This window comes from Platichthys flesus, chromosome 21 (genome assembly GCF_949316205.1).
Source record: "Platichthys flesus chromosome 21, fPlaFle2.1, whole genome shotgun sequence".
NCBI classification, from domain to species: Eukaryota; Metazoa; Chordata; class Actinopteri; order Pleuronectiformes; family Pleuronectidae; genus Platichthys; species Platichthys flesus.
Genome location: NC_084965.1, coordinates 3,283,296 through 3,310,962, shown reverse-complemented (window position 1 = coordinate 3,310,962; position 27,667 = coordinate 3,283,296). Strand labels below are relative to the sequence as shown.

Here is a 27,667-nt window from a genome sequence, read left to right as displayed (position 1 = left end):
TTTAAGGGTAATACATGTTTAAAGTTAGCTTTAGGTAGGGTAAGGTTAAGATAAGGCTTAGGGTGAGACAAGTAACTGTAGTTGAGGTTCAAATAAGTCTCCAGGAAATCCAAGTAAGTCAATGTAATGTCTGCTGAAGTTATGGAGACACAACTCTCTCTCTATGTGTGTGTGTGTGTGTGTGTGTGTGTGTGTGTGTGAGCATGCACTGTCCCAAACAACCACCACACTGTGACTGAAAGCATTACATAACATCATTGTCTGGACACAACAGGCAGCAGATGAACAGAGACAGATCTGAGATCTGTGTGACGGACACGGAGCGAGACTCCACTTGTTTCCCAGGATTCTGCGAAACCCCTTCACCATCACCATCTCACCGCCACGTAACCACCGTTCACACATTTAATTAAAAGAAATAAACGATTGCTCGTGTCAGCGGCTGGAGGAGAGTGAGTCCATGCTGCCTGACAAGAGATCAGTAGTTTACAGCCTGAAGGATTTCTCCTGAGCACACTCCGTCTCGGCCAATCATAATTTATTTCAGGTCATAAGAGAGATATGTACAGTGGCTTGTTTGCCAGTTCCTCTGCGAACTTGATGTCAGGGGTGAGGAAGTGCAATTAACTGTCAAAAGCACAGGAATCAATGGTGTTCTGTCCCCGTGCGAGTTCTCGTGTTGCTGCTGCCACTTCCTCCTGCCTGTTGCACAAATCACAAAAACGTGAATAGAGGTCATTCACCTTCCATTATCAACCCTCACCTCCTCCAAGGCATAACAGTTGCCTTAAATTCAATCAGGCCGAACCAAATTGCACACACTTGAAGATATCAATTCAATTACATTTGATTTGAATAGCACCAAGTTATAATATAAATTACCTCAAGGCGCTTTCCAGAGAAGGTCAAGACCATAAGCTTTTCCCACAATGAGCAGCACTTTGGCGACCGTGAGGAGGAAAGAGAAGAAACCTCCAGCAGAACCCGACTCAATGTGGGCGGTCATCTGCCTCCACCTTTCAAGTTCCCTTTACACCAAGACCCATGAATTATTCCATGTGAAATATGTGAAAATTTCAAGAAAACTCAACACACCCGATTTCTCTAAACGTTAAAAGAAGTGATGAAACAGATTCCTGGATCGAATCCTCTGAATTTAATTTGGTCTTTCTTCACCCATGTCACATCCTTCCACCAAGTTTCATTGAAGGAGATTTTGCTGATCCTGATGAGAACACAAATATAACGACTCCCTGGTGGAGGTATTAACTCGATTTGTGTTGTTTTTAAAATTATTTAGTTCAGGCACATTCTCAAAGCCGCAAGTATCCATATTTGGGTTGGCCACAAACAACCAAACTGTTTCCAGGTCTTAGTGAACCTAATCCGGGCTGCTTCATGCTTACACCCTAAACTGGTCAATGATCTGCTAAATACTCATAAACTTCAGGAAATAGGGTTGAATGGTTAAACCGTCGCTCGCTCAACTCTTGTAAATCAGCACTTCTCTATACATGAGTGATTTGTAGCAGGAAAAGTTCCCTGTGATAAATATAAGCTTTTCTAAATTGTGGTTTTCAGCGTTAGAGAACGTGAATTCTCTCCTGGGAGTGAGCACGTCAGCTGGTCTCAGTGGGGTATGAGGTTGGTGAATTGTCGGTAAAGGGTGGAAATGCTAATGCTCAGCGGGGATATGGTGTGGCTGCACAGACTCATTAAAAGGAGCAGGGCCAGTTTGCTCACACATGATTGATACGAGTGCAAAGCGTCTGCCGGGCTCGACTCTCCGCCTCACCACGTGCAGTGGTGATAGCGGCTATTTGCTCGCCCATCAGGACTGCATTAACATAAATGTTTTTTTTTTAAAGGCTTTTAAACAATATATTATGTCACTTTTACTGACGGGACCAGACACATGAAACGAGCGGCTTTGCTTTGATTGTTATTCTGCAGATAAACACACACATCTCTCTCTCTCTCTCTCTCTCTCTCTCTCTCTCTCTCTCTCTCTCTCTCTCTCTCTCTCTCTCTCTCTCTCTCTCCCCCGTGTTTCCTTTGCTCTTCCTTTCATTGCAAACATAAACGTGTACTCCTGCACCTCCAGTGAGAAATGAATAATTGATTAAACAGAAAATTTGCTATTTTAATGAAATTTGCCTCATTAAAAATGGAGCAGGGTTTATAAAAACTTAAGCACAGGACAATGTTTCCTGCCCTTTTGTCTCTTGAGGGATGGAAACACCCTGTTGTGGAGAATAAGACATTTTCTTTACGTCTGCATAAAGCTGTGGGGTCGAAAGGATGTGACAAAAACATTAATAAAAGATCGTAAAGGTCTGAGATATCTCACACTCTGGAGCTTCAGACCTTTATCAACCGTCAAATGTCACCAGTAACTTTTGAGTATGTTCCATGTTCTTCAAAAAGTCATTTTATTTTCACGACTTAAGGTAAAAAAACTAAAAAAAAAACTAAAATCGATTCCATTACAAACAATCGACTGTTGGTGAAGTCATCACAGGATCAGTAAACAATTATTTCATGAAGTTAAATTCAAAGCACAACACACATTGACACTTGACAAAGTAAAAGTGGACACTTTACATAACAAAGTGGTACATTTTGATGTTCAAAGAAAATTCCATTAGAGCTTCATGTTGTACGTCACAGGAACCACGGTGACCTTTGACCTCATTCCGCCTCCTGGCAGCCCCGACTCTTTCACCGAGCTAAACGCGGCCATTCACAAATAAATTGAATCGCTCTCTCTCTCTCTTCCATTTCAATCTGGAATGTGAATTTATGGACACACACACACACACACACACTCTGTTCAGCTGTGTGATTGTCTGGGATGAGAGGTGACTGAAGGGTCAGTTGATTGGTTCGCCGACGTAATGAGGCTGATTGACTGTGGGACTAAAATTGAAGTTCACTCAGAGACCGACTGATCCAGTGATCGACTGATTGACAGACTCAAACTGTTCTTGATTCATCGACTGATTAAATCACAAACTTATCGATTGACTCAGTCGTTGTCTGACTAACTACCTGATTTGATTCTTGATTTACTGACTCATAGTGACTGACTGAACGACTGGGTTACTGACTGATTGGCTGGTTAGTTCACTACTCCACTGACTGGTCCAGCTGTTTATTGATTAACTCAGTTCTCAGTCGATCAACTGATTGAATTGATCGATTACTCGTCTGACTCTCTGACTGAATAAATTGTTGGTTTTCTGACTTAATAAATGGTCGAGTGACTGATTGATATATTTATTGACTGATTAAACTGTTTATTTATTATCTACTGACTGGTTGGACTGAGACGTTGGTTGCCTGACTGACCCGGTTCTTGATTGATTGACTGAATAAATGTCTGATCAATTGATGGATTCAGGGTTTTTCTGACTTGACTGGCTGATACACCTACTCTGGGACTAGTTGACTGAGTCATTCGTTGAGCCGTTCACCGACTGATAAATTGACAGATTGAACGACTCGTAAACCACAGCAACACGTGCAATTAATCATGATTAATATGTTTGCTGATGTGCAACAAAGCGTCACCGTCACAGGATATTCGTTCCTCTTTTCCACCTCACCAGGCTGGTTTCTCACGACACAACATAAACATGTATTTTATTATTTCCTCTTCTATTGCAGGGTCTGTGGCACATTACATTTTCTCTCCTGCAAGAATGTTAAACAAATGGTCTTGTGCTCCACCACTGTGCCGAAGCCCAGACACCGCAAAACAGAAATCAATTCACCTTACATCAGAAGTGGATGGTTAAAGCCACGAAATGGGTCTGGTCACATTTACAGTGTGATCATGAATCACGAAGCTCTCGGGAAGTGCATAAAAGCAAAATAAGCAGGCGAGTCAAGCAGATGGAGATGGAGGGTAAAACACGCCGGCAGCCAACAGGAGGCACCCTCATGGCATTTCTAGGTCGAGTGGGGGGGGGGGGTGAAGTGGCGTGGATTCATTAATCCTGATCTCCTCCATCACTTATAAAACATTACCTCGACACGGAGAGCAGCACATCAAGGGGGTTTGATTGCTGAAGGTCATGAGATGAATTTGAAAAACATTCTGATGAATGTGCAGCTCTTTGTTTGCTCGGATCCCAGCAGCTCCGAGCATCGAGGATAAACTGTATCATGGGCGGTTTAGACATATTCATAAGTGGGAACAATGGAAAGGAGAGTGTTAAGTTTTTGTGTGGGTATTTATTGATTTATTATTTATCCGTCTTTAATGGACATTGTGCCAATAGAGTTCATTAACAGTTTAATTGAGGATTATTGACCGAAGCGGAGGGAGACACAAACTAAGAGTGACAAGAAAGAAACAAGAAGTCGTCCGAGCGGGACTTAAACCCTCCGATACGACCTTCTGCATCGTGGTCACAGTCAACAACACTGTTTTAAAATGTACTTGTATGTTTTTGTATTTGATATTTGCAATTGTCTCCCATAAAAAAATTTGAATAATGAGCATTGCATCTATCTGAGAAACACAAATTTGCAACAAAACTCTTCCATGTTCTCTGTGATTATAGAACTTGTGTGAAAAGACTATTTGACATTCAGGTCCCAGTAATGACAGTCCTCTGTCTATTTAAAGCTGCTTGTGGCTCATCAGTGTCGACAGCTACAGGAGGTGGGAGCTGTGTTTTTTTTTTAGAACAGAGGAGACAGGGAGAATGAAGCAGGAGCCGGGCTTTGTTTCCATCGTTGAACCCTTTGAATATCGTTCAGGTACAGAATGAAGCAGCAGCTCTCCAGAAGATAATTCTATAGATGAAATGTAGAATTCATTATTCCTATGTCAAAGTGATAATATGCAGCTTTTTTCCCTCTATAATCATCATAATAAGAGTTTAGGTGCATGTGGACATATAAATCCAAGATACCTGCCTCACAGTGATGTATGTGTGTTCCCAGAGGAGAGTGTGTAGTGGAATGTAATGGCCGACAGCAGGGGGAACAACAAGCTGCAAACCAAATGTGTAAAAAACACCAAATTAAAAATCTGTGTTCAACGTCGCACTGCAGATGTTGTACATTTTTTACCATCTGCCCCCCCCCTCCCCCTCGATTCTGCAGCCGCCGCCTGCAGAGCACTCACGGCTGCGGATCACCTCAGGCAACTTGTCATCTTAAGCAAATCGAGACGTGTAACAAGTGTCGGGGCAGGAAGGCGGGATTAACGATACGTCCTGCCTCAAGGAGAAATGGCTGCTTTGATCAATTAGAGGACGAGGATGGAAACTACAGTTGACTCCGTCCTGTAGTTCCTCTTTTTCATGTCTCATTTTTTTGCACCTTAAGGAGAATTTCTGTCAAATATCACCTGACTCACAATCATTAGAATTCTGAAATAAGGTTGTTGTCGTTCCAGGAAGTTGTGTTTATCATTTTCTGTCAAATCTGTAATGTGTTACAGTTATATTCCTTTAATTTGCATTTAAAAGTTTATTACAATATTCACTAGGCTGAACAAAACATAGGTCGATAAATACTAAACAAGAAATGATTATTATATTTACATGATGATGTAATCTTATTGTACATTGACAGCCTCCACCTGTAGGTTGGTGAACTCCACCCTGCTCTACTGGTTTCCTGAAGCCCCACGCCAGATGTGCGGGGGGGGGGGGGGGGGGGCACTCTGATCACCAGGCGGTCTGAGGAGATCCAGATCAATACCACGATGAATCCACATGCTCTCATATGCATCGTTTGTTCTCAGCCTCCTGCAGCCACCATTCACTGAGCCTCACATAAAGGAGGAAGCACAAAGATGAGAGAGATAAATTCCAGTACATAGCACCTGAATGTGAATACATGTTTTCAGAGGAAATCGGGTTATTGTCGTGCATTAGAACACATCTGCTGCACCAACTCAATTCTCTTTCACAGACATCTTGTTTCCTTCTATTTTAAACGATAAATAAACAACCTTTTAAGTTGTGTTTTCAAAACAATTGCAACAGCTGATAATAATATAATGTTTATGTGGCTGCAGATCCTTTTAAATCTCAGGCTTCCAGAGGAGCAGGGAGTTATTTTGTGTGTTTTAAAATATCTATTTACTTCCCACACTTTGTTGTTTTTATCTCACTGATGGAATCACAATAATCTCTTTGGAAGGTGCATCCTGGTGGTAAGGATCCCGTACATCACCCTCAATCAAACCAGTGCAGCATAAAAACCAACAAACACCAAAGACATTTTTCATCACAGAGATCAAACAGAAAGGCTGTTGGTGTTTTTTCCATGTGGATGACTTTCTCGCCGTCAGACCAGGAAACTGATTGATTGAACTGATTGAACAGCAGAGCAAAGGAAAGGTATAGCAGAGGGGGGGGGGGGGGTTCTCTCTCTCTCTCTTTTGATTGATTCTTATTGAAGAAGATGGGGTGGGAATTGACAGAGGGAAATGAAGCAGCTCCAGTTTATTGCTGCTCCTTCTTTTTGTCCTTCTCGGGTTGTTTCCCTCACTCTGCCAGGGGACTCGTTTGTGCCCTGAGTGATGGGAAGGCATCAGTATCCATTTATCCACACCATTACCCACACACACAGACACACAAAGACACACACAGACTCGATTCAGTCTCCAATCTGCAGACCCTCTGACCTCTGACACTGTGATTACAGACGACCAGACTCACACACTCTCAAACTGTTGTTGCTGGAGGTTGTATTGTAGCCTGTGGCCTTTAGAAGAAGACAAACGCTTGTGGATATTTCACTGTTACCTTTAAACTGTATAATGAGTCCTTTCCTCAAAGATAATTTAAAATCAATTGCAACACAAGCTGAGTCTCAGTCCAGCGGCTGCATGTGGAGACTGAGTCCCGGCTCCATCCCCACGCAGGTCTCGGCCGACCGATCTGGACCCATTGTGCTTCTGAGTTGCTTTTCAAAGAGATAATGGAGCTTTAAACGGCAAGTGTCCACAATTGTACTTTTCTTTGCTGAAGTTGAGACGTGGAGACGCTTACAAAATTTAAAGCACTTCAACTTTTCCGAGCAGAATCTGTTGGCCCTTCGTCTCACAGCCAATAAAATATTAGTAGAGGTTAATATAAGGGTCAGAAATTAATAAGGGCCCCGGGCCAGAAACAAAAAAAACAGAGGCTCACAACCATATATTTATAATAAGCTCTGATAATACTTTAGAGACCCGTCTTCTTTTTTTTCTGATTTTGAGGACCTGTCACATTTTCACGCATGAATGGGATTCCTGCTCCCCTGTTGTACATCACACCTGATCTGCGGGGGCGTTCATGACTCTTCTTCATCCTGGGAGAGAGAAATGAAAGTATGTTTGATCAAAAAAAAAAAAATCACTGATGGATATGACGTGAGCCACATTAACAGATGATGTGATGCAGTTCTGTCTGGATGTTACTGTCAGACACCTCCGTCATCTCCAGCCGCTTTCTTTTCTTCATGTTCTATTCATTTACAAAAAAGACATTTTAGAATCAAAGCGAAGACGATGTTTTAAATGAACCTTCTGTAACTAATTGTATTTAAATGATTATTGTCATTGTTTTGAATCAATCAAACTTAAGTTGATCAACGAAACAGTTTTAGAAACTAGTGCAGCTCGAAGCAATCAATGAGAAGACACCATTAAAAAGAAACCCAAACATTTTAGTAAACATTTAATTAGATAATTTATGATTAAGAGATGAATACTATAAAGATAACATTAAAAACGCTACCTCAAAGTCAGACTAGTTTGGTGCCTTATGAATAAAACAAATAATTTCCATCAATATAATATAAAGGTCCTTCCTTCCTGCTGCTGTCAGACTGTACAACCAGCTGTGATCCCTTTGAACACACTTGTGGAATTTATATAATTATTTTATTTAATTATTTAATTATTTAATTGTTCTATTATTTACAATTTATTTACTATTTACTTTTTTTTTTGCTCATTGTTGTTTTTTGTTTCTTACTATGTTGTTTTTTTGCTCTTTCTTTTGCTCTTGTTGCACTGTACCTGCGTTGCTGTTGTAAACCCTCAAATTTCCCCACTGTGGGACTATTAAAGGATTCTATCTATCTATCTAAAGAGGCTTTAACTGAGATTTCCCACCTGACCTGACTTCCATATTACTTTCAGAGGTTCATTAAGACCGGGCTTCCTGTCTCCGAGCCGTGGGTCAATAACTCCAGCTCCTCTGCTCATGAACCTCTTCCTGTGAAAGACAAAGACACGTGAGCTTCAGCTTAACGTTCAGCAGGAGATAAATAAAGCTCAGTAAACTCCTGGAGGAGGAAGAGGAGGAAGACGAGTTCCCTCTCGGTTTCCACCTGCATCACAGAACAGAACAGCTCCTGGCAAACAGCATCAGCCAGACGCTCGCTCGGACAATCAATAAGAGCAGAGTTGTTTCTCTTTGAAACTCGGAGGTTAATGCAGCAGGGAGCTGTGTCAGGAGACAAGCGTCCAGAAGAGAAAAAGGTTTGACTTCCGAGGGTTTATCTGTCCTTGTATCTGAGGTAACCTCCACCGGCAAGTCGAGAAACAAAGGAGGGCGACAGAAGAGAGTTAAAGTGAAGGACAATGAGAAGATTATCAGATGAGCGAATGAAAGGTAAAGGTAAAGAGGCCAAAAATCTATTTTCAGTGAAAGCAGTCAAATCTATCTTCTCGCACAGTTTAAGCTTCTACAGGGAATAGACTCGTGACTACAGTCCTACACTCGAACAGGAGGTTCCTGTTCTCCTGCTCCCATCTTGATATAAATCATATTTTCAGTTTTTTTTTACGTTTCAGAGTTCGTTGTTTATCTCATGATTCATGTACAGATGAATAAAACCGAACCTTTAGTGGTCACTTTCTAAATAAAACCTACTGTGTTACCTGGAAGGTTGTTTGACAAAAGCAGATGAAAACCAGTGGTGGTTGCTGCAGAGGATGAGACACTACGCTCACTGCGTGTAAACCTGATTTCAAGCTTTTCTTATCTCCCCTCAGACAAACATTGGTAATTGTGATCCAACCGGAACGCTGTGGTGAGGGGTCAGGAAAACAAAACCTGTCCCAGAGCACTCAAGCACTCTGTGGTTTCACAGCGACGCGGCGCTCTTACTGGGATTGCATGTCAGCGTGCAGCTGCATGTGTGGGGATTGACTTCTGGACCAGCTGGTTTGCTGCAGGTCGAGTCTGCGCCTCAACCTTTAGATAGAAGAATTCAAATGCTTCTCAGAGATCTTGAAGAAGACGAGGTCCAAAGCACAAACACAAGCTTGAGTGATTTCTCTTTTAGCAGAAGATCCTTTTACTTTCTTCTTCTTGCACCTTGGGCCTCCTCCCTGTCCTTTACTCCATTTACCTCTCCGCAGGGAGAACACATTTTCCTCTCGGTTTGACACAATCGATATTAGCCCAGTTCAAGGATGAGTCATTTTCGCCCTCTCTCTCTCTCTCTCTCTCTCTCTCTCTCTCTCTCTCTCTCTCTCTCTCTCTCTCTCTCTCTCTCTCTCTTTTCCATTCTTCCCCTCCCTTCTCCCTCTCTTTAAATATTCGTGTAATTATCCATCCATTGTACTTCCGCTTCTTCAATGAATCCAGTCACATCGAGTTATATCAAATCTTTGTGCAGTGGCACAGTGATTGTTGGCACCGGAGCAAAGGAAACATCAACAGGAGGCAAATTAAAAGAAGAGCGATAGAAGCTGTTGAAGTTGTAGAATCTGACATCATCTCATCACATCTCATTAACAAGCTCTTCTTCTCTGCAGGTGTTGATCCGTCTAACGTGGCAGCAGCTTCTGTTTGGAAAAATCTTTCGCTGTATTTGTTAAGTCTGTTTTATTTACAGCCCGATTCATCAAGTATCAGTTATACTCAGTTGTTTGAAGTCGTTTGAAGTTTGAATTCAAGTTCTTCTCAAGCCCTGAATCCCTGCTGGGTGTGTGTTACAAACATTCGTAAGATTCCGTGCTGGTCAAAGGCTCGATGGACGCTTCTCACGGCATGGCGCCACAAACATGTGCAGCCTGCAAACCAGTGCATGGGCCTGGTGCGTGTGTTTGCATCTGGACACACCCATGTATCTAAAAAAGCTGAACAGCTGTTTTATTCTCATGATGTAGAACTGAATCCTCACATTTCTCACATCTGTCCAGTGAACAAGCACAATGAACTTTATTGTAAACAAAATCATTATTACAATTATTTTTTCTCCACTTGCACAAGGTTTTCTTCCCATATGTCCCTCATGTTATTATAATTTATAATATTCAATATTTCAGTTCCTTTTTTTAATAAAATCTGTTTTGTAGATATTTCCCGAGTTAGTGATAATTGAAAAGTTACCTGTTCTCAGGACGAGTCATTCTGTTTTCCACTGGGAACTTTATTATAACGCTCAGAGCACATGTTGCCTTACAGTCTGTAATGATCTTCTGTTATCTTCCACTCCCTGTTTCTCCCTTCCTAGCTCCTTAAGGCTTCTCCTTCACATGTTTCCTTGAGGCCAAAGGAATAGTGGTTAGGAAATGACATTATTCACAGACATCAACGTGGATGTTTAATCAGAAACAGGTTTTGAAAGCAAATGACAAAGTTTTCTTTTAACGAAGTTTGTCACAGCAGAACTATCATTCTCTTCTCTAAGAAAGAGGCAGTACATTATATGAATATATGGAAATACTGTACTTTCATTTGTTTGAGGTATTTGTTTTCCTCCTCATGGAAGAACAAACAAACAAAAAAGAAAACAAACAACCAAACATTCAGGTTCACAGAGGTCGTCTCATCCTCAATGACTCCATCACTTTTTGGAGCCCGAGTCTTTTCATCCTAAAAAACGTGTTTGGTTTCTAACTGAACTTGTGTGTGTGTGTGTGTGTGTGTGTGTTTTTGTTGTGTCTGTCTCGCTCGTTCTCTCTAAGATGTCGACCCTTTCAAGTACACTCATTAGTTGGGCATGGCTGCCTGACTGTTCGGTCAGCTTTGGCAGGAGCACAAAAGGAGCGGCTGCCTTGTTTGTCTCCAAGTTGTCTGGCCTCTAAGTCACAGTTCACCAACAACAACAGCAACAACAACAATCATCATCCAGAAAAACATAATTACAAGGTTTCAGGTCCAGGTCTGCGTCAGCGAAGCTCGTAATTCCGGCATAATGAGCCTTGGGCCTCGGTTCGTTTGTCTGCCAGACTCGTACCTTTGTACGATTGACTGGATTGGACCCAAGAGCCGATAAATCAAAACAGAGAGAGGAGGATGTCAGCTCAGACTTTCACAAGGGAACAGATGAGCAGGAATAAAGAGGCTTTCACTCAAAATGTCAACCGAGTCAAGTTAAACTTTGCTGATCCCCCTGCGAGAATCTGTCCTCGTCTCTCGACTATTCCTTAAGTGAAGGTCAAGGGCAACGGGAAGAGTATCGTTTGTGTGTTCAGAATGAAAATGCTCAACTTGCTGTGAAGCATCAGGAACACAACGACATATCAGTTGAGAAGTGATGGAAACAATCAGAACAGGGAGCAAAGTGTGACTCATGGGAGCTGGAGTTGTCCTCATTTGTTCCCCTTGGACGATCAGTTTCCAGTGTTTTGTATTCCAATGGGTTCACGTCTGCGAGCACCCTCACTGAGAAGAGTGATGATGAAATGGATGTGAAAAAGACAAGAGTGGTCAATTGTGTTGTTTGTTCTGCAAAGCCAGAGGAGCAAGAAAATTGACAAGAACCACGGCCAACCTCCTCCTCCGCATTCTTATAACGCCACCGTACATCAGCATGTTGACTCTGAGCGAGCAGGAAGTCAGGACCACATCCACTGATGAGGGTCAGAGAGTCGGTGGCAGGAACACGACAATTCCACAGGACATGAAAAGCACAGAACAACAATAAAGAGACTGACCCTCAGCGGAGAGCCTCAATGTCAAGGCTGAACAATCCTGCACATTGGAAAAATGAAAGAAAACAGGTTTTTATAATATGTTATAAAACATGGATGCAACCCCCAAATTGAGACACAGCGACAGTGGCTACGATGTGATCTTATGGGGCAACTGCGACAATCAAAGAAACTTCCAGTAAAAGTCATTTATCACCAATTAAAGGCTTAAATTTGAATTCTGAGTCAAAGGGTCTAAAAACGAAAAATAAGTTGTATAATGAACAAACACAGCAGCGTCAAGACGAATTCCAAACGATGTATTACTGATGGCACCTTCACATCCATGAGAATCCTCGCTCGTGTCCATATTACTAAAAGAAACACATGTTATCAAACAGGAGCATGGTGACACCTCATGCTTTCCAGAGCCCAAGTACCAATCTGTGCGTCTGGGACAGAAAATTGTGCGTTTGTTTGGTGGTACGGTGTGTGTGTGTGTGTTTTTTGTGTATGACGGTGTGTGTGTGTGGGTCCAATGCATCCCCAGTGAAAGTGACAGAGTGCTTACTGCTGTAGCAGTGAAGTGCAGAGCGAGCAGGGATCTCACCGAGCCATCGCACCACAATGCACTGCAGCTGCGATCAATGTGGAAGTGAGTGACCGGGCGAGTGAGTGAGGAAGACAAGGGGTGATAGTTCGGGGGGTGTTGGGGTCAGGAGCGGTGGCCTGATGGTCCCATAATGGAAAGGTTTGATCCCAGAGGAAGCAGAGACAAGACTTCCATTAGAGACACAGCTCCGGGAGAGGCTGTCACTCCGCTCGGAGGATCTTTAGTGACTAACAGCAAGTTTGAGTCAAACATGCTCGGCTCAGTTTCCTGGAACTCAGCTCCTGCGGAAAACATTGAATCCCTATGAGGATGTGGCCGGAAGCTGCCATCACACGTTTTCTTTCTTTTAAACTGATATTCAAAGGAAACTGAAGCTTTTATTTGTCAAACTCAACAAAGCAAAACATTTGAATACCTGGGTTTAATCTATGACTCATGTTATTGTTATTTTACGGGTTGGATGTATGGACGACCAAACGTGACAAAAAGATCTAATGCTGGAAATTAAAATCAAACCTAATGAAATTTATTTAGTTGATGAATTAGTATAAAACCTTTTTTTTATCAAATCTGAAAAGTAAATCACATTTTATATGTTTTTCTGTCTTTTAGAAAAAAAAATTGATTTAAAATTGTAAAAAAAAAATGTATTCCATTGTTGAATAGATGTGATATGTTGTTTTTCAATGATGGGAGCTAAATACATTTAAATGTATTCCTTGAATCATAACCTGATAAAGTGTTTTCATATTCTAACATTACTCTTATTTAAAGTAGAAGCTCTATGTGTTTGTGGAGGAGGCTCAGAGAGAAGCTCCACATGAACCAGGGGGAGGGGAGTGGCTGAAACTCGTTGGCCAATCAGCTGTCCCTGGATCCAAAGGGCAGCAGCTGAGCTTCATTTTATAGAAGAACATATTAAACATATAAACTTATTTGTATTATTTCTGTGAAACTGATCAAATGAGCAACACAGACAACTTTAACATTCTTTCTTCGGGACATTTACGACACAAATAACACATCAACACCTGCAGTACTGAAAAGAGAGACTCAAATTCCAGTTTATTATAAACCACGAGGACATGATTGCATATATTACACTTAGAAGCTGCTCTAATGAAACAGTTTGAGTGATCGATGGCCTGATAAAAACCAGAGTAGCTGCAACAACAAACGATTCCTTCATCGTTTTCTTTTTCTGTTTAGCTGCGGATGAATCCAGGTGTGATCACACTCAGGATCTGTGTGTAGGTATCACACAGCGCTAAGCACACGTGCACACACTCACACGCACACACACACACTACTAATTCAGGATGTGTCGATGATTATCACACAGCAGTAGTTCTCACAGGAGGAAAAGCCAAACATCACTTTTGAAATCACGTTAAATGTATAATTTGTGGAGCGACTACGACCCAGATGGTGGAAGTCATCACTTTGATATTTTTGCATTTAATTGCCTCCGATAAGAGAATGTGTGAAGCCTACAAAGCTCCGTATGCTAATACCAGTAACCGTGTTGGTTTGCGCTAACGAGTTTACGAGATAACGAGTTTATCTTCTCCTGACCAGCAGTTAACATGTCCGCAGGAATATTCCACACCGGGTTAAAGTGCTAAATACAATACAGCGTCTTATCGGTACATTTTCACAGAAACATACGAGTACAACTCTGCCGTCAGCTCACACTTCCCTGATTTCGTGGACAGCAAAAAAAAGGCATGGACGTGTACAGTGTCGGTACCTCAGTGTAAGCTCACACTTGCAAACACGCAAACACACATGCACGCAAATCTCACACCCGCACACAAAAGTTTGCAGTAGAGCTCAGCGGGAAAAAAAAAGGACTCTCATTACGAATGGTAGCAAAAACATAAATAGCAACATTTCAAGTACGTCGTCTGTGAGTCATTCAACAAACTGCTCTGTTAGCTTATAATGAGCATGCATGTGTATGACGCAGGTAGTAGCAGGTTTTCACAGTACATAGAGTGAGGCACGTAATACTGCCCTATATATTCCTCCGTTCGTTAAGAAGCATTGCTACGTGTCGAGTCCTCGGAGCGATGAGTCATCAAACGATGTAAATGATGTCGAGGGGCCCGGCCGGCGATGGTTTGCACCTCGATGGGTCCGCTGTCACTTCCTGAGACAACGACAGAGAGAGGTGGTGTCATGTGTGAGGTTATTAGCAAAACCTCGAGTGAGATGTTGGAGGAAAAGTGAGAATTCAGTTTTTTTTTCCTGCGAATATAAGATCGTGCAAAAAGGAAACTTTTAAAGCTGTACTTATAAAATAGAGGATATAGAAACATAGCCCTAACCCTAAGGTCTTAGCTTTCTCTTTTGATTCGGTTATTATCAATTTCAAGTAAAATAAGACTGAGAAATTAACAAAACAAAAAGGTCCAAAAATTAAACCCTGAGGTACATCGTATTTGATTAAGATTGAAAAATGAGACATTTTGTTTCATTGAGTTCTACCTGTTTAGATGGGTTCCGAACGTCTCTAGCAGGACCGTGCTGGCCTGTTCCAGGTTCCACTGGCGGAGCTGAAGAAGCTCCTCGCACTCGGCTCTCGACCGCAGCCCCAAGCGAAACAACTGCTCCACCTACAGTTCACACAGTGACGCGAGTATTTCACGTTAAAACCAATGTTATTGTACTTTAACGTGTATTTTCCACATCAGGCCGCTGACAGCAGATCACAAGTGGGTTGTTTGTTTTGTTGGGTTACCTTCAAGTGGCTGATGGCCTGAGGGATCCCCCAGTTGTGACCCTGCAGAGCGGACTGACACTCCTCCAGCGTGACACCATGCACCGCTGCCTGCACCTGTCAATCACACCGTGTGTTTATAACGACTGAAGAATCTACAAAAAGATGAGTGGATTTTATTTAAACAATTAAATAAGTATCAAACAACACTCAGGGGCTCAGGATGTTCCATGGGTGCAGCAGGACTCATGACTGCAGATAAGATCAAATGTAAAGTTATTTCCTAATAGAAAGAATTTGAGCGATACGAGCCCGTGGGAGTGCAGCCAACATCTGCTTTTGATCTTTGACACATCAGTATTCTGCACAGACACACTCCATGTCATCAGAGTATCATATTTCAAACATATATGTAAATCATCATTTGCTCAAATTAAAATAAATTTCACCCTATTACAAATAATCTTCGTCTAAATAGAAAATCGGTTTCTATTTAACGACAAGAGGAGTCGACTTTGAGGTTTTCCCCCCAAAGTTATTTTCACACTGTGAAGACAGGAGTTGTTAAGTTAATTTAAAGTTTTCTTCATCTTAATCTTCAGTTTATATCCATCAGGACACAACAGATTCACTTTTCTTTTAAATCAGATTTTTCTGCCTGTCGCATTTCGTTGTGTTTATTCCTCCTGTTTGTATTTACCATGTGTGATAATCAACAACAAAGAATAGGAATGTCCTGCGGATTTCCTCTGATTCCACCTTACCTGTGTGATGCTCTGCTCCTGTTGCATGCTGGGAGCTGCGGTCCGCCCGTTGTTGTTGTTATAAGAGGAATTAGGTTTGGCTCCGCCCGGCGGCTGCTGCTTCTGCATCATGGGTTTGACTGCCACCATGTTGGCTGCTCCGTATCTGATCAGAGAAAGTCACAGATAAGAAATGATGACGGGTGACTTTTAATTTGAATTGTTAGGTTTTAAATTGAAGAATCTATATTTAGGTATATTTATTAACTAGCAAAGACGATAACCTCATCAAGATTAAGGTCAGGATAAGACTCAGATGAACTGATATTCAAATTACAAAACTTCTATTGGAGAAACAAACTCATGTTTGGTCACAGCTCGAGTCAACAATAGACTCGTTGACTAGATGTGGTTTGTTTTTCCTCTAAATATTGTGTTCTTGTGTGATAGGTTGTGTTGGGATGTTGTGTTGGGAACGGTGTTTTATATCACAAACGCACCTTTCCAAAAAAGCTGGTCTCTCTGGCAGTGGGGCGGGAGCAGAGCTCGGGGAGCTGTCAATCAACGAGGACAGGCCGCGTCCCTCACGGAAGGAGATAGGATCCAGCAGAGGACTGGAGGAGTAAGAGGAGGAGGCGCCGGGAGATGCGAGGCGTGAGGGATGGGATGTGGCTTGAGAGGGTGCAGAGGAGGAGGACGAGGAATTTGAGGACAGAAGGGGACCCAGGAGTCCTGCAGTCCGGCGTGGGGAGACGAAGAGGGGGGGAGGGGGGAGAGCCATGGGCGAGGCCATGGGCGAGGCGGAGGGTGGCGGGGCCGGTGGGAGGGGAGAGGAGGAGCGGGAGCCCGGCTGAGAAAAGGCGTGGTCTCTTGGCGGGATCTGGGGCGGCTTGTCCTCCCCGTCCGGCAGACATATGGAGCTGGACCGGACCTGCGGCTGGGTGGGGCGGGCGGGGGGGTTGTGTTTTTTGGAGGGACGCAGCGGGGGGACGGGGCTGCGAGGAGGTAACACCGGACGGTCCTCAAAGAAGGAGGCATAGGATGCGGGGGAGGGAGGAGGGAGGAGGATCTGTCGGTGGGGAGCCAGGGGCATCGGGAGGGGGGAGGAGGGGAGGGAGCGGCCTGTCGCCATGGGGACCTGCAGTTTCACCATCACCTGCATCATCAGAGACAAACGTTCAGTTGAGAATCAAATGTTTCGTAACATGAGTGAAACTCCATCTTCACTTCCTCTACCTCTCTCTGTAGTTCCTGGAAGAGGTCGGCCGACTGCGACTCGCTCCGGCCCACCAGGGCGGCGCCGGGCGTGGGCGTGGCCTCCTCACTCAGCCCCGTGTTGATGGACTTCACCTCCTGGTCCTCCGACTGGTCCTCCAGCTCCGTGGAGACCGCGTCGTAGGTCGGCTGAGGGAGAGGCCAGTCCAGGATGGAGGGGGTGTCCTGAGGGCCACAATGACAAGTTATCTGAGGAGGAGGAGGGGAACGGGTCGTCCCTCGGGTGGAACGGAAACAAAAGAACTCTGCTGCTGTCGTTAATACGTAGACACATCTCCATCAAGTAGGGATCAGCCACAGCTTGGTGGAGAAGATGGAAAAGAGGCTGAAGCTATGAGGTGGAATCACTGGGAAACCACTGAACCAGGATCAATCTCAAATGCATCCAAGAAGAAATCGATTATTTATGACATTTCTGGGTCAAAGGCTGGAAAACCGTGAACCCATGGTTTCTGAATAGTGTCACACATTTCATACTTTCTAGTGTTGACTTTAAAAGAAAGATAGTTGATGAGAGAAGCTTCACAGTCGGTTTATTGGGGAGATGTTGGAGGTAAAAAAGACTTGAAGTCAGACAGGAGGAAATTAATGAACAGGGAAAAATAAATATATAATTCTCATTCGCCAGAGATAAATTATCCTTCCGAACATTACGGAAATAAATGGTCAGAGAGATTCAGAACACGACGATCCCTAACTCGTCCAAATCAGATCATTGGTGTGACTCTTAATTTCTAATTTATTTAATCGAGTACATTTGAATTCAAGTTTTAAATTCAGGACTCAGATCATTAATTTAAGTAAAAGTAATAAAATCGTAGAAAACAGGAAACAGTCATGAGCTGGAAATATTACTTATGTAATTTTATTTAGGTACATAAAGAAAAATGTACTTTATATTGAAAGTTAAATTACCAAATGTGTAAAAAAGGCTTTGATGATTAGATTAGGTCATAAAAAGTCATGTATTAGTGTAGCAGTGGCTGAGGTGAGGTCATTCCTTAACTACTCTGTCTCATGATGCAAGTGATGATGTTATCAAATAAATAAAACAATAAAATGTTTCTATGAAAAAAGACGTAAGTAGGTAGCCATGAAAAGAAATCCTGGAATATGGGCCTGAGAGTGGTCGCTGAGTTCATGTGTGATTGTCAGTCTCTCGTTTACCTTCAGTGTGTCCTCGTCCGGCGGCTGTGTCTCCCCGAGCGGCGAGGGCGTGGTCGAGCTGAAGCTGTCGTCGGTGAAGTCGATGAGCGACACCTCGCTCTTGGCCGAGCGCACCAGGGCCCCCCCCTCCCACGGCCGCAGCTTCAGCCCCAGAGACGCTCCGAGCCTCTTCAGGCCCGACGAGGAGCTGGGGTCGTCATCGTCCACGTAATCGTCCATGACCGAGTCGTAGAACGGCTCTACACACACAGACACACACAGACACACACACAAACACACAGAGTCAGATGAGAACAGCAGCAGGATTTCAAAGGTCAGGTATTCGGCCACAAAGAGTGAAAACTTACTCTTCAGCAGAACAGCAGGCTGAGGGGGACGAGGGGGAGGTTGCTCTGGAAGAGAGAGAATAGAGGTACTGAAAATGATCAGTTTTCTATGTTGTTAAAATCTCAAACAAACATTGTTTGTGTTGACTTTGTGCATTTTTTGTGTTGGGATGAACTTACTCTTGGCCCGGTTGGGGAGTTTGGTCGGTCGGGCGATGCCGGCCTCCATTCCCAGGACATCAGGGGGGTCCATGGGGTTCCCCAAATACAGACTGGAAGAAGGATGAACAGTTACAAAGCAGATTTAATGGATTTGTGTTGCAGTGAATTCATTTCTCAACCAGCCAATAAATATTATTCGTACATAAACATTTTGCTCCTGTAACAGAAGCTTGTTAGATTGCTGCTCTTGGATTTGAGGCTTGTTTTGCAGGAAGCAGGAAGTTGTGAGTGTGTGAGTGTGAACTGTGCACCAGTTCAACAGGTGGTGCACTGCTGCTCCCCAGTGGAGAGTTTGAACCCAAGCCATTCAACACACACTCATGGTTCAGGCTTAATTACAGAGCATCTGCTGATAAATTAGAGTTTTGTGCTTATGATGAACCATTGAAATGATAAGGTGCCATTTTGTACAATGGAAATGTCGATTTAAATCAGTTCAATGGTTAATCACTGGTTTGTGATCAATGTGACCGGTTCACTGGACGATTTAAAGCAACTCTTCTGTAATACTGAAGCTTTTATTGAGCAGCAGCGCCCCCTGCAGCCACACGCGGGGACTCATTCTGTCCAAGCAATTTAGTGTTTTCTATGTAGAGAGAAAACTATATTTCTCATGATTCCAAGAAGAGCTGCTGTTGTAACAAATCCACCGATAAGGTTCTGTTCTCTCTTCAAAGCTTCCTGCAGAACACTGGAGATTCCTCCAAGTCTTTTTAACTGAGCTGCAGTTCATGTGATGTTTATAACTGTGCATTATTCACCTGTCTATGCGGTCTGCGTGTCCCCAGCTCCTGTGGGGGTCCGTGTCTCCGTGTCCCGTGTGGATGAAGGAGTGTTTGAGCGGGCGGCTGATGTCGTGGGCCGACAGCCCGGCGACCGCCGTCACCACGTGTCGGGGGAACTGACCGAAACGCAGCGTCCGCCTGTTCTGACCTCGCCACCAGTAATGCTCTGCCCTGAAAACACACACACACACACACATGGAAACACACAAATACCAGTTTAACATCTTTCTACTTCTGCTTTGATGCCCTGATTCCTCTAACATGGCAGATAACAGAGGAGATACTGGGGGTTCTCCTGAGGACAACAAACTGTCACATGATGACACCCACATGAATGAATAAATAAATTAAGTGCTATCTTATTAAGTTGTGGTTTTAAATTCGAGCTCCCTCAGCAGGAGCCACAACATGCCTGTCACGAGTCAGTAACGAGTCAGTAATTAGAGTAATTCTCCACAATGCAAAGAATCCTGCGTCAACAATGGACCCATGTGTTGTCTTGTAACACAGTGATTTTGTGTAGAAGCAGCGATCCTGCTGATCCAACACAGTGTCGCACACTGACCTTCCCTCTATGATGGTGATCACGTCGTTCATCTGGATCTGGAGCTTGTCTTCGTCCTCAAAGTCCTGCAGGGCTCTCATGTCCGTGGGCATCGTCTGCAGAGCACATGCTGTCTTACAGAAGTGTCTCACACAACTGGCACACACTATTCCAGTTTTTTTCCCTGTGTTGTCCTTTATCTGCCTGGTGCATCACTCTGAGTGTTTGATTTGATTATAAATAAATGAATCTTCCTTTCCTGACATTTTTCAACCGTCACTTCACTAATAAAGGCAAAGAAGGGCCATAAAACCTATTCTTATAAAATGTGCAAATTTGGTTTCTTTTAGGGGGAAATGACACAAAACTGAATTTCTACCCTCAACATTTGTACCATTCTCCATTAAATCTGAAGAAACAAAAGTCTGATTCATATTTCTCATGGACACAATTGCTGAGATTTAAGATTTTAAGAGTTTATTCTGAAACAGCCAATCTACCTCCAGCAGGAAGTCTCTGAGGGCGATGAAGGTTGGTCTGTCCTCAGGTTTGGGGCTCCAGCACTGCAGCATGACGTTGTAGACATCCAGAGGACAGTCCTCTGGTTTACTTAACCTCTCGGCCTCCACGTCCACCTTGTGCAGGATCTGCAAACACACACACACACACACGCAGAAATTGTAACTTTCTGAAAAGCCATTATTAACTGGTTTAAAAACAAGAGAGGCAGAAGTTTTCTTTGCATGAACCTGACTCCCGTTGAGGCCCAGCCACGGCTCCTGTCCGTGGGTGAACATCTCCCACAGAGTGACCGCAAACATCCAAGTGTCCGACGCATGAGAGAAAGAACGAGACTTCAGAGACTCCGGAGCGCACCTGAGGAGAGCCGAGGACAACGATGGACATGTAGAGAAAGACAGACAGATTGTGTTGAGCGAGAACCAGGCCGAACGCTGTCCTCACCAGGGGAACGGGACTTTGTGACCCTCCTCCATGATGTAGTGGTCGGTGTGTGTCGGCAGCGCCCTCATCAGGCCGAAGTCCCCGATCTTCACCGTGTCGTTGGTGGACAGCAGAACGTTGCGGGCGGCGAGGTCCCTGTGGAGGAAACGCCTCTGCTCCAGGTAGGCCATGCCACACGCCACCTACACACACAACATACACAACATACACACACACACACACACACACACACACAGACAAAAGGATCGTCAAACAAACAAGCAGAAATAGTTTACACTTTAAATCTAGAGTTACAGAGAGTTTTACAGTTATGGTTCTATCAGGTGGGTCGAATTAGTAATTTTATTGCCATGAGTATAAAATGAAAACAGGCTCCAGTGGAATTTTAAATCAGAATTCTGTCTCAACCTGCTCCACAAACATCTGGACACTGCACCAAAGAAGTGATGAAGTGAAAGAAGGAGGTTTCACTTCAGGTTTGTGCACGGACCTGTACAGCGTAGTTACAGAGGGACAAGATGAGGATGTGACCCTGGCGCTTCCTCAGACGATCCAACAGGGAGCCCAGAGGAGCCAGCTCAGCCACCTACACACAGACACACACCATCATGTACACAAGGCTCAGATCAGCAACAACGCCTGCACACGTTTGTGGGTCAAGGGACAGTGGATACAGTGATGAAGCCAGTCTGTGTGAGTGTTTACCATCTTCATGGGCTGTGTGAGGACGATGCCGTACAGCCGGATGAGGTTCTGGTGGCTCAGTGAGTGCATGGCGTTCACCTCCCTGATGAAGTCGTCCAGCCCGTCTGAGTCCAACACGCCGGCTTTCAGACACTTCACCGCCACCGACAACTGGAGGCGAGGAGGGAGAGACGGAGCAACATCAGAAACGTCAGCAACAGATTCTAAGCAGATGTGTGTTTTCCAGACTCCTCCCTCCTCTCACCACTCGGCCGTTGGGACCGGTCCACTCTCCTCGCCGCACCACTCCGAACGTGCCGTCTCCGAGCCGCTCGAACAGCTGCAGCTCCGTCTCCCGGATCAGGCAGGTGAGGGAGGCCGTGGGCTCGCTGGGGGCGGGCGCCTGGCTGGACGACGCCCCCTGGGGGACGGGCTGCTGGGGGTCGGCGTCAGAGCGTTTGACTGGAAATACCTGACGATGCAGAAGGAGAAACCGGATTTCAATAATGCCCTGCCACATTACTCCGTATAAACAATATTATGTTTATTTGTGTGAATTTGGACTGGAGAAAGTTGTTCGCTCTCTCATTTGGAATTCAAGATTTGGTGAGTATGAGGATATTTTCCCTCGGATCTCGGAATCAGCTCTGGTGGAAAAACTGCCTGTTCCACTGTAGAACTAAATGTTTGTGTTTTGTTTGTGCACCTTGCTCATCCAGGACTTTCGTTTATAAAGAGCTCTTCTCCTCTTGACGGCCTCCCACAGCCTCCTTTGACCTGAACCAACACAAACACAGACAAAAGATTAGATTCATACTTTAGCTTCTTATACAGCAGACCGCCTAGTCTACTTACTTAATGCAACTCTTGTTTTATACTGTATCTAACATCATAAAATTGGCCGATATGAGTCTTTCAGACAGCTCAGTATCTGCGGCTATGATAAATAGTTGTCTATTCTGTTTTATCTTAATTTAAGTTCTACATAGTTGGTTATATTTGTGTTTTCTTTTGTTTTCATAGTATTTTTATAATAAGATTTATGGTTAAGCTGTGAAATATCAATGACCCACCTGGGCGCCCCATGCCGATCTTCTCCAGGTCTTCGCTCTTGACGTAGTCGAAGTGGGAAAGTCGAGTGACGTTGAGCTCATCGCGGATCCTCAGGAAGTACTGCTGCAGCTGCACGTCTGTCAGCAGCTCCAGCAGCCACTCGGTTCCCTCGTCGCTCTGCATCTGCACACACACACACAGACACACACAGCTGTGTTATGGTGCACGTCAGGACGGCGTTCAGCCTGAAGTAAGTGAGCTGCTCTCAGCTTCATTAAGTCAAAGATCATCAGGACAGTATTAAAATCACTGGAAAAACATCTTTGCTCTAAATTGTTCATCTTTTAGATATAAAACTGCCTGATTGATGAATTATTATCTGAAACACACCTGTGCATCATTTCACCTACTGATTAATTACATTATCATTAATCTATTAATGTTTTTCTTTATTGACTGCTCAACCCCTTCATCTTTAAAACCGTTTAAATTCCAAATAATGAACTATACAGTCACTGAGTAGAGTTCATACGTCCACCAAGGCAAACATTGTATGTGTCCCCCCCACCCCCCACCCCACCCCACACACCCCATCTATGATATCACCAGAAACATGAAACCCCCAGACACCCTCCTGCACACAAACACACAATCTCAGCATCTAAACACACACAACCACAAGGAGCGTGATTACAATGAGACAACACAAAAGAAATATCACTGCACATCCACCCACCACTTTACCATTTGCCCCCCGACACTTTCCCGGATCCTCCTCTCCTCTTCGTCCTCATCCTCCCCCTCCTCCTCTCCTCTGGCGAAGGGGAGTCGCTGGTACACGTAGCTCTCCCCCATACTGTAACAGCTCCTCTCGTCCTTGTCTCCTTATTCTCTTTCTCTTTATTCTGGCTCTCCTCTTTTCCGTCTGGCTGCTATTCAGAGGAGGCATTAGCTGTAGCACCGCGCTCAACACCAGCGAGTCTGGTTTAGCTAATCTCCTCTCATGACCTTCTCTGCTCAATCAATACGCGCATGCACACACACCAACACGCCCGGGAGGCATCTAACGCCGCTCTCTCTCCGGTCGTATCACCTAAAACCATCTAAAGCCCGACTTCCCTCCCTCCCACCGTCTCCCCTTTCCCTCCCTGCTGACTCACGACCTGCAGCGTCAGACACCTCCGTGCATCCCCTCTTCTCTCCATCTTTTCCTCTCGTTCTCCATCTCCCTCTGGCTCTGCAGCTGAGCCCAGCATCTGACGTTAAATAATTCAGCGGCTCTAACAAGAGGATGAGAGGAAGAGGGGGGGAGACGTCGGAGGAGGGAGGGGGGGAGCAGGGAGAACATGGAGATGGAGATACAGTGGGTGGCCAGATGGATGAAGAAATGAATGAATGGATGGTTAAGGAAGAAATAATAAATTCCCAGCATGCATTTGATAGCTGCAGATGGTCAATGAGCTCGACATCAAGCTTCTCATCTGTGAAGGAGGGATGATGATGATGGTTTGATGAATTAAAAAATGTTAAGTCAGCTCTGGAGGCGGATTTTCCCTGACGTCAGGATCCCTTTCAAATGAGTGGGTGCATTAAATAATATCATTATATGATATATATTGAGGAACGAAGCAGAGATGATTGAGAAAACCAGAGTCAATAAGAACAATGTGTCAATTAGTCGTATAGAAACGTATAGATACTATAGAAAAAGGACAAGGCAGAAATACTGAGCTTCCACCGTTTGCAACATTTGCAAACCAAGACAAGCTAACTGGGGCATGAACTGCTGCGGCTGTGTTTGTGTGTGTGTGTGTGTGTGTGTGTGTGTGTGTGTGTGTGTGTGTGTGTGTGCATGTGTGTGTGCATGTGTGGCCTAAATGAGCACAAAATCTGAGTTTTCATCTCGGCGTGTTGAATCCAGGCCGATGCTCCAAAAATAGAAAAAGTGAATTTAGCTCACGTTCGCTCGCTGGCAGGAGAAGTGAGGAGGTGAGAGGAGGAGGAGCTGCTTCACTTCTCTTCTCTGCATCAGAAGCCTGTATTTTTACATTTATTTTATGTTTACAATCTGATGTGATGATCATAGACTGTGTATAAAGATGAACGACACACCTCCGCTTCCTCCCACTATCCAGAAATGAAGCCAAAATAGCCTGGATACGAACGCTGCCATCTTGTGGCGATGATGTCATTTGGAACCAGTGTCACTGCATCAGCGATCGACCAATCGCTGGTTAGCTGTCAATTACTACGTTATACAACTAATTAAAACCAAATTTAGTGGAAAAGAAACCACTTGCACAGAACATTCGACATTTAACATCTACTTTGACTTTGCAGATTTGTCCAAGTCTCATCCACTAACATGGAGGAGGTGGAATGACCTATACTGGTTAATTTGTGGGGAGCCGTCATGTCGTCCACATTTAGATGCAGTCTATGTTGATGGTATCTGTTGTTTAGCGAATTAGAAGGACTGAACAGTAGAGCTGGGACTTCTCACCCTGACGTCTGGAGGATCAGGGATTAAAGCTGCATCAGGAGTGACTGAGGTCACTGGAGGTCACCTGGACACGGCCATGGACCGAGGGAACCCACATCTAAACACAGAGCAACAGAGAGAGTCAGCATTTGATTCCAAAAACTACACACAGCATAGCATGTATGAGAGGCAGGAAATGACAGGGAGGCTGAGGAAGCTAAATTTACTCGTTTGAAGAAGGAAAAAGCCACAAGGAAAAACTGGAGTTCATGTGTTGCTATAAATTGAGCAGCAGGATAAGTCACAGTGGAGAAGGACTGAGAGAACAACATAAAAACACTGAGTCACAGAGACAGACAGGAGCAGACCTGGCAACCCAGCGTCCATATGTCCCTGTTCTCACTGTGAGGAGGCTCAGACTGAATCCAAGTTAGTGCAAGTCTGGATTTGGAATTTAGAAATAGGTTTTATTCTCTTTCTGCTGTCTTCATGTTCGAGCTGAGATAAAAGTATTTGAAGAGAGCGTTGGTTACAGACTGTAAATAAAGATGGACGACACCACAGCTTCTAAAAGTGAAGCCAAATCGTCTGTATTGCCCCCTGGTGGTTGCTGCAATATAGGTCATAAACCCTGCCTCCTCCATGTCATCAGCTGGGACCAGAGCTGAATCTTAAATAAGGGGCTGCATCCTTCGGAGTCTGCATTAAAAGACCAATTGTGTCACAGCAATGCGACTACACTGTCCCATTTTGAAGGCTCCTCCAGATGAGGTCAACAAATGCCTCCTTCCATCCCTGAGGAATGAAGGCTGCAGCGGGTGGATCCTTCCTGCTCCGACCTTTCCCAGGCTTCATTGTGCTTAAGTGACAAACTGTCTCACAAAGTGGCAGCGACAGGCTTAACTGGCGACAGCAATAAGGAGGGGAGTGTAATCCAGAAATCCTCTGAAGACCAGACCGTCTCATTTAAGTTCAGCCCATGAAGGAGGAAGGTCTCTGTAGTCCATGTCGACTGTGTCCTCCAGAGGATGCAGCCGCTTTAAGGAGACACAGCTATGAACCAAACTAAAAAGTAAAAGTACACATAAGAAAAAAGAACAAATAAAAGCCCATTTGTGAAGAATTAGTGAAGACATCACTTTATATCCGGTTTTTTTAGAGCAAACACAAGGAAATATTTAGCGTTATTTTCCTGGCAATGTTAGAATCTTTGAGATGAATTTTAATATTGTTAAAGGAAATTCACAGAATTAAATTCACATGTTTTAACATCTTGCATGTTTTTGAATAAAGACAAAAACAGAGGGAGAAATAAAAAGAAAAGGAAGAAGTCGTGACAGAGAGAAACAGAGATGTGATGAATGAGAAGAGACTTTAATTGATGGAGCTGCTGCTTCAGTGTGAAGCTTCTTATCTACAGGTCGACACGTGTCAACATGTTAAATCTGATTTTCACCATTTACTATTCATTTATTTATCTATTCAGTTTATCTGGATTTGTTTGTACATGTCGACTCGAGGCTGCAGAGAGAACAAACCCGGGATACAGACCTCTGAAGCCGGGCTCTGCAGCGGGAGGACTCGGTCCTTTCCTCCCGTCGCTCCTCGCTCCGTGTCCCGGTTGTCAGCAGCTGCAGCCCGGCGGAGTCTCCTGCTGTTTATCGATGGAAACGATGAATTCCACCGGATCAGTTATCTCCGTCTCTTCGGTTAATTCGTGAGGCTGCCGCAGATTAATGGACGTAACGGTGCGTAGCCTCCGTACGTGAATAACAAACAGCGCCCCCGCTCTCCGTGCACCGGAATTACCAAAATAAAAACACTTCCTGTTTCAGGAGGAGCTGACTTCACAATAAAAACATTAGTTTAAGGCGTTTCAAGTCGAAGCAATACAAAATCATCATTATTATTTTACTATGACATAATTATAACGTTTTAATGAAATCAATCTGTTAAAATATGCAAAATGATTCATAACAATGTAATTGTATGCTGGTAAGACTTTAAACACCTCAAACTGATGCTTTTATTTTGAAGTACACATACATTTTATGGTGGTTATGTTTAAGAATCATATAGCGAAATATATAGTACAATTTTTAATTATACATAAGTTAAATACGTATGTTTAAAATATATATATCAGTATATATTTTATATCTTTTTATGAATTATATCGAGACATATTGTATTATGCATGTATA

At 43.9% G+C, this 27,667-nt stretch overlaps 1 protein-coding gene across 3 annotated transcripts; it reads right to left on the bottom strand.

The window, feature by feature from the left end:
• Positions 1 to 13,480: 13,480 nt before the first annotated feature.
• Positions 13,481 to 27,177, bottom strand: tnk2a (tyrosine kinase, non-receptor, 2a). 3 transcript variants are annotated; one of them, XM_062380120.1, is made up of 21 exons: positions 27,015 to 27,177; positions 25,485 to 25,581; positions 23,002 to 23,164; positions 22,635 to 22,705; positions 22,194 to 22,400; positions 21,950 to 22,099; positions 21,735 to 21,830; positions 21,245 to 21,426; positions 21,031 to 21,157; positions 20,782 to 20,928; positions 20,303 to 20,397; positions 19,714 to 19,908; positions 18,911 to 19,002; positions 18,752 to 18,796; positions 18,405 to 18,643; positions 17,199 to 17,402; positions 16,463 to 17,118; positions 15,984 to 16,128; positions 15,241 to 15,336; positions 14,988 to 15,115; positions 13,481 to 14,649 (listed from the first exon to the last, which is right to left on the bottom strand). In XM_062380120.1, exons 3-21 carry the CDS (start codon positions 23,162 to 23,164, stop codon positions 14,643 to 14,645), a joined length of 3,045 nt encoding a protein of 1,014 aa, XP_062236104.1. In that variant the 5' UTR covers positions 25,485 to 25,581; positions 27,015 to 27,177; the 3' UTR covers positions 13,481 to 14,642. The 3 variants fall into 3 exon arrangements, with proteins under 3 accessions (XP_062236104.1, XP_062236105.1, XP_062236103.1); XM_062380121.1 differs by lacking the exon at positions 27,015 to 27,177 and having other exon boundaries at positions 25,485 to 25,610; XM_062380119.1 differs by lacking the exons at positions 25,485 to 25,581; positions 27,015 to 27,177 and adding an exon at positions 23,726 to 24,511.
• Between the last annotated feature and the right edge of the window lie 490 nt (positions 27,178 to 27,667).

Excerpts from the sequence above, each read along its gene's own strand:
- tnk2a (XM_062380119.1), bottom strand. The coding sequence starts at position 23,836 with ATGGGGGAGAGCTACGTGTACCAGCGACTCCCCTTCGCCAGAGGAGAG. Across the intron at positions 22,100-22,193 it reads CCGGTCCCAACGGCCGAGTG|TTGTCGGTGGCGGTGAAGTG; the intron begins GTGAGAGGAGGG and ends CCTCGCCTCCAG. Across the intron at positions 20,929-21,030 it reads TGGGCCTCAACGGGAGTCAG|ATCCTGCACAAGGTGGACGT; the intron begins GTTCATGCAAAG and ends GTGTGTTTGCAG.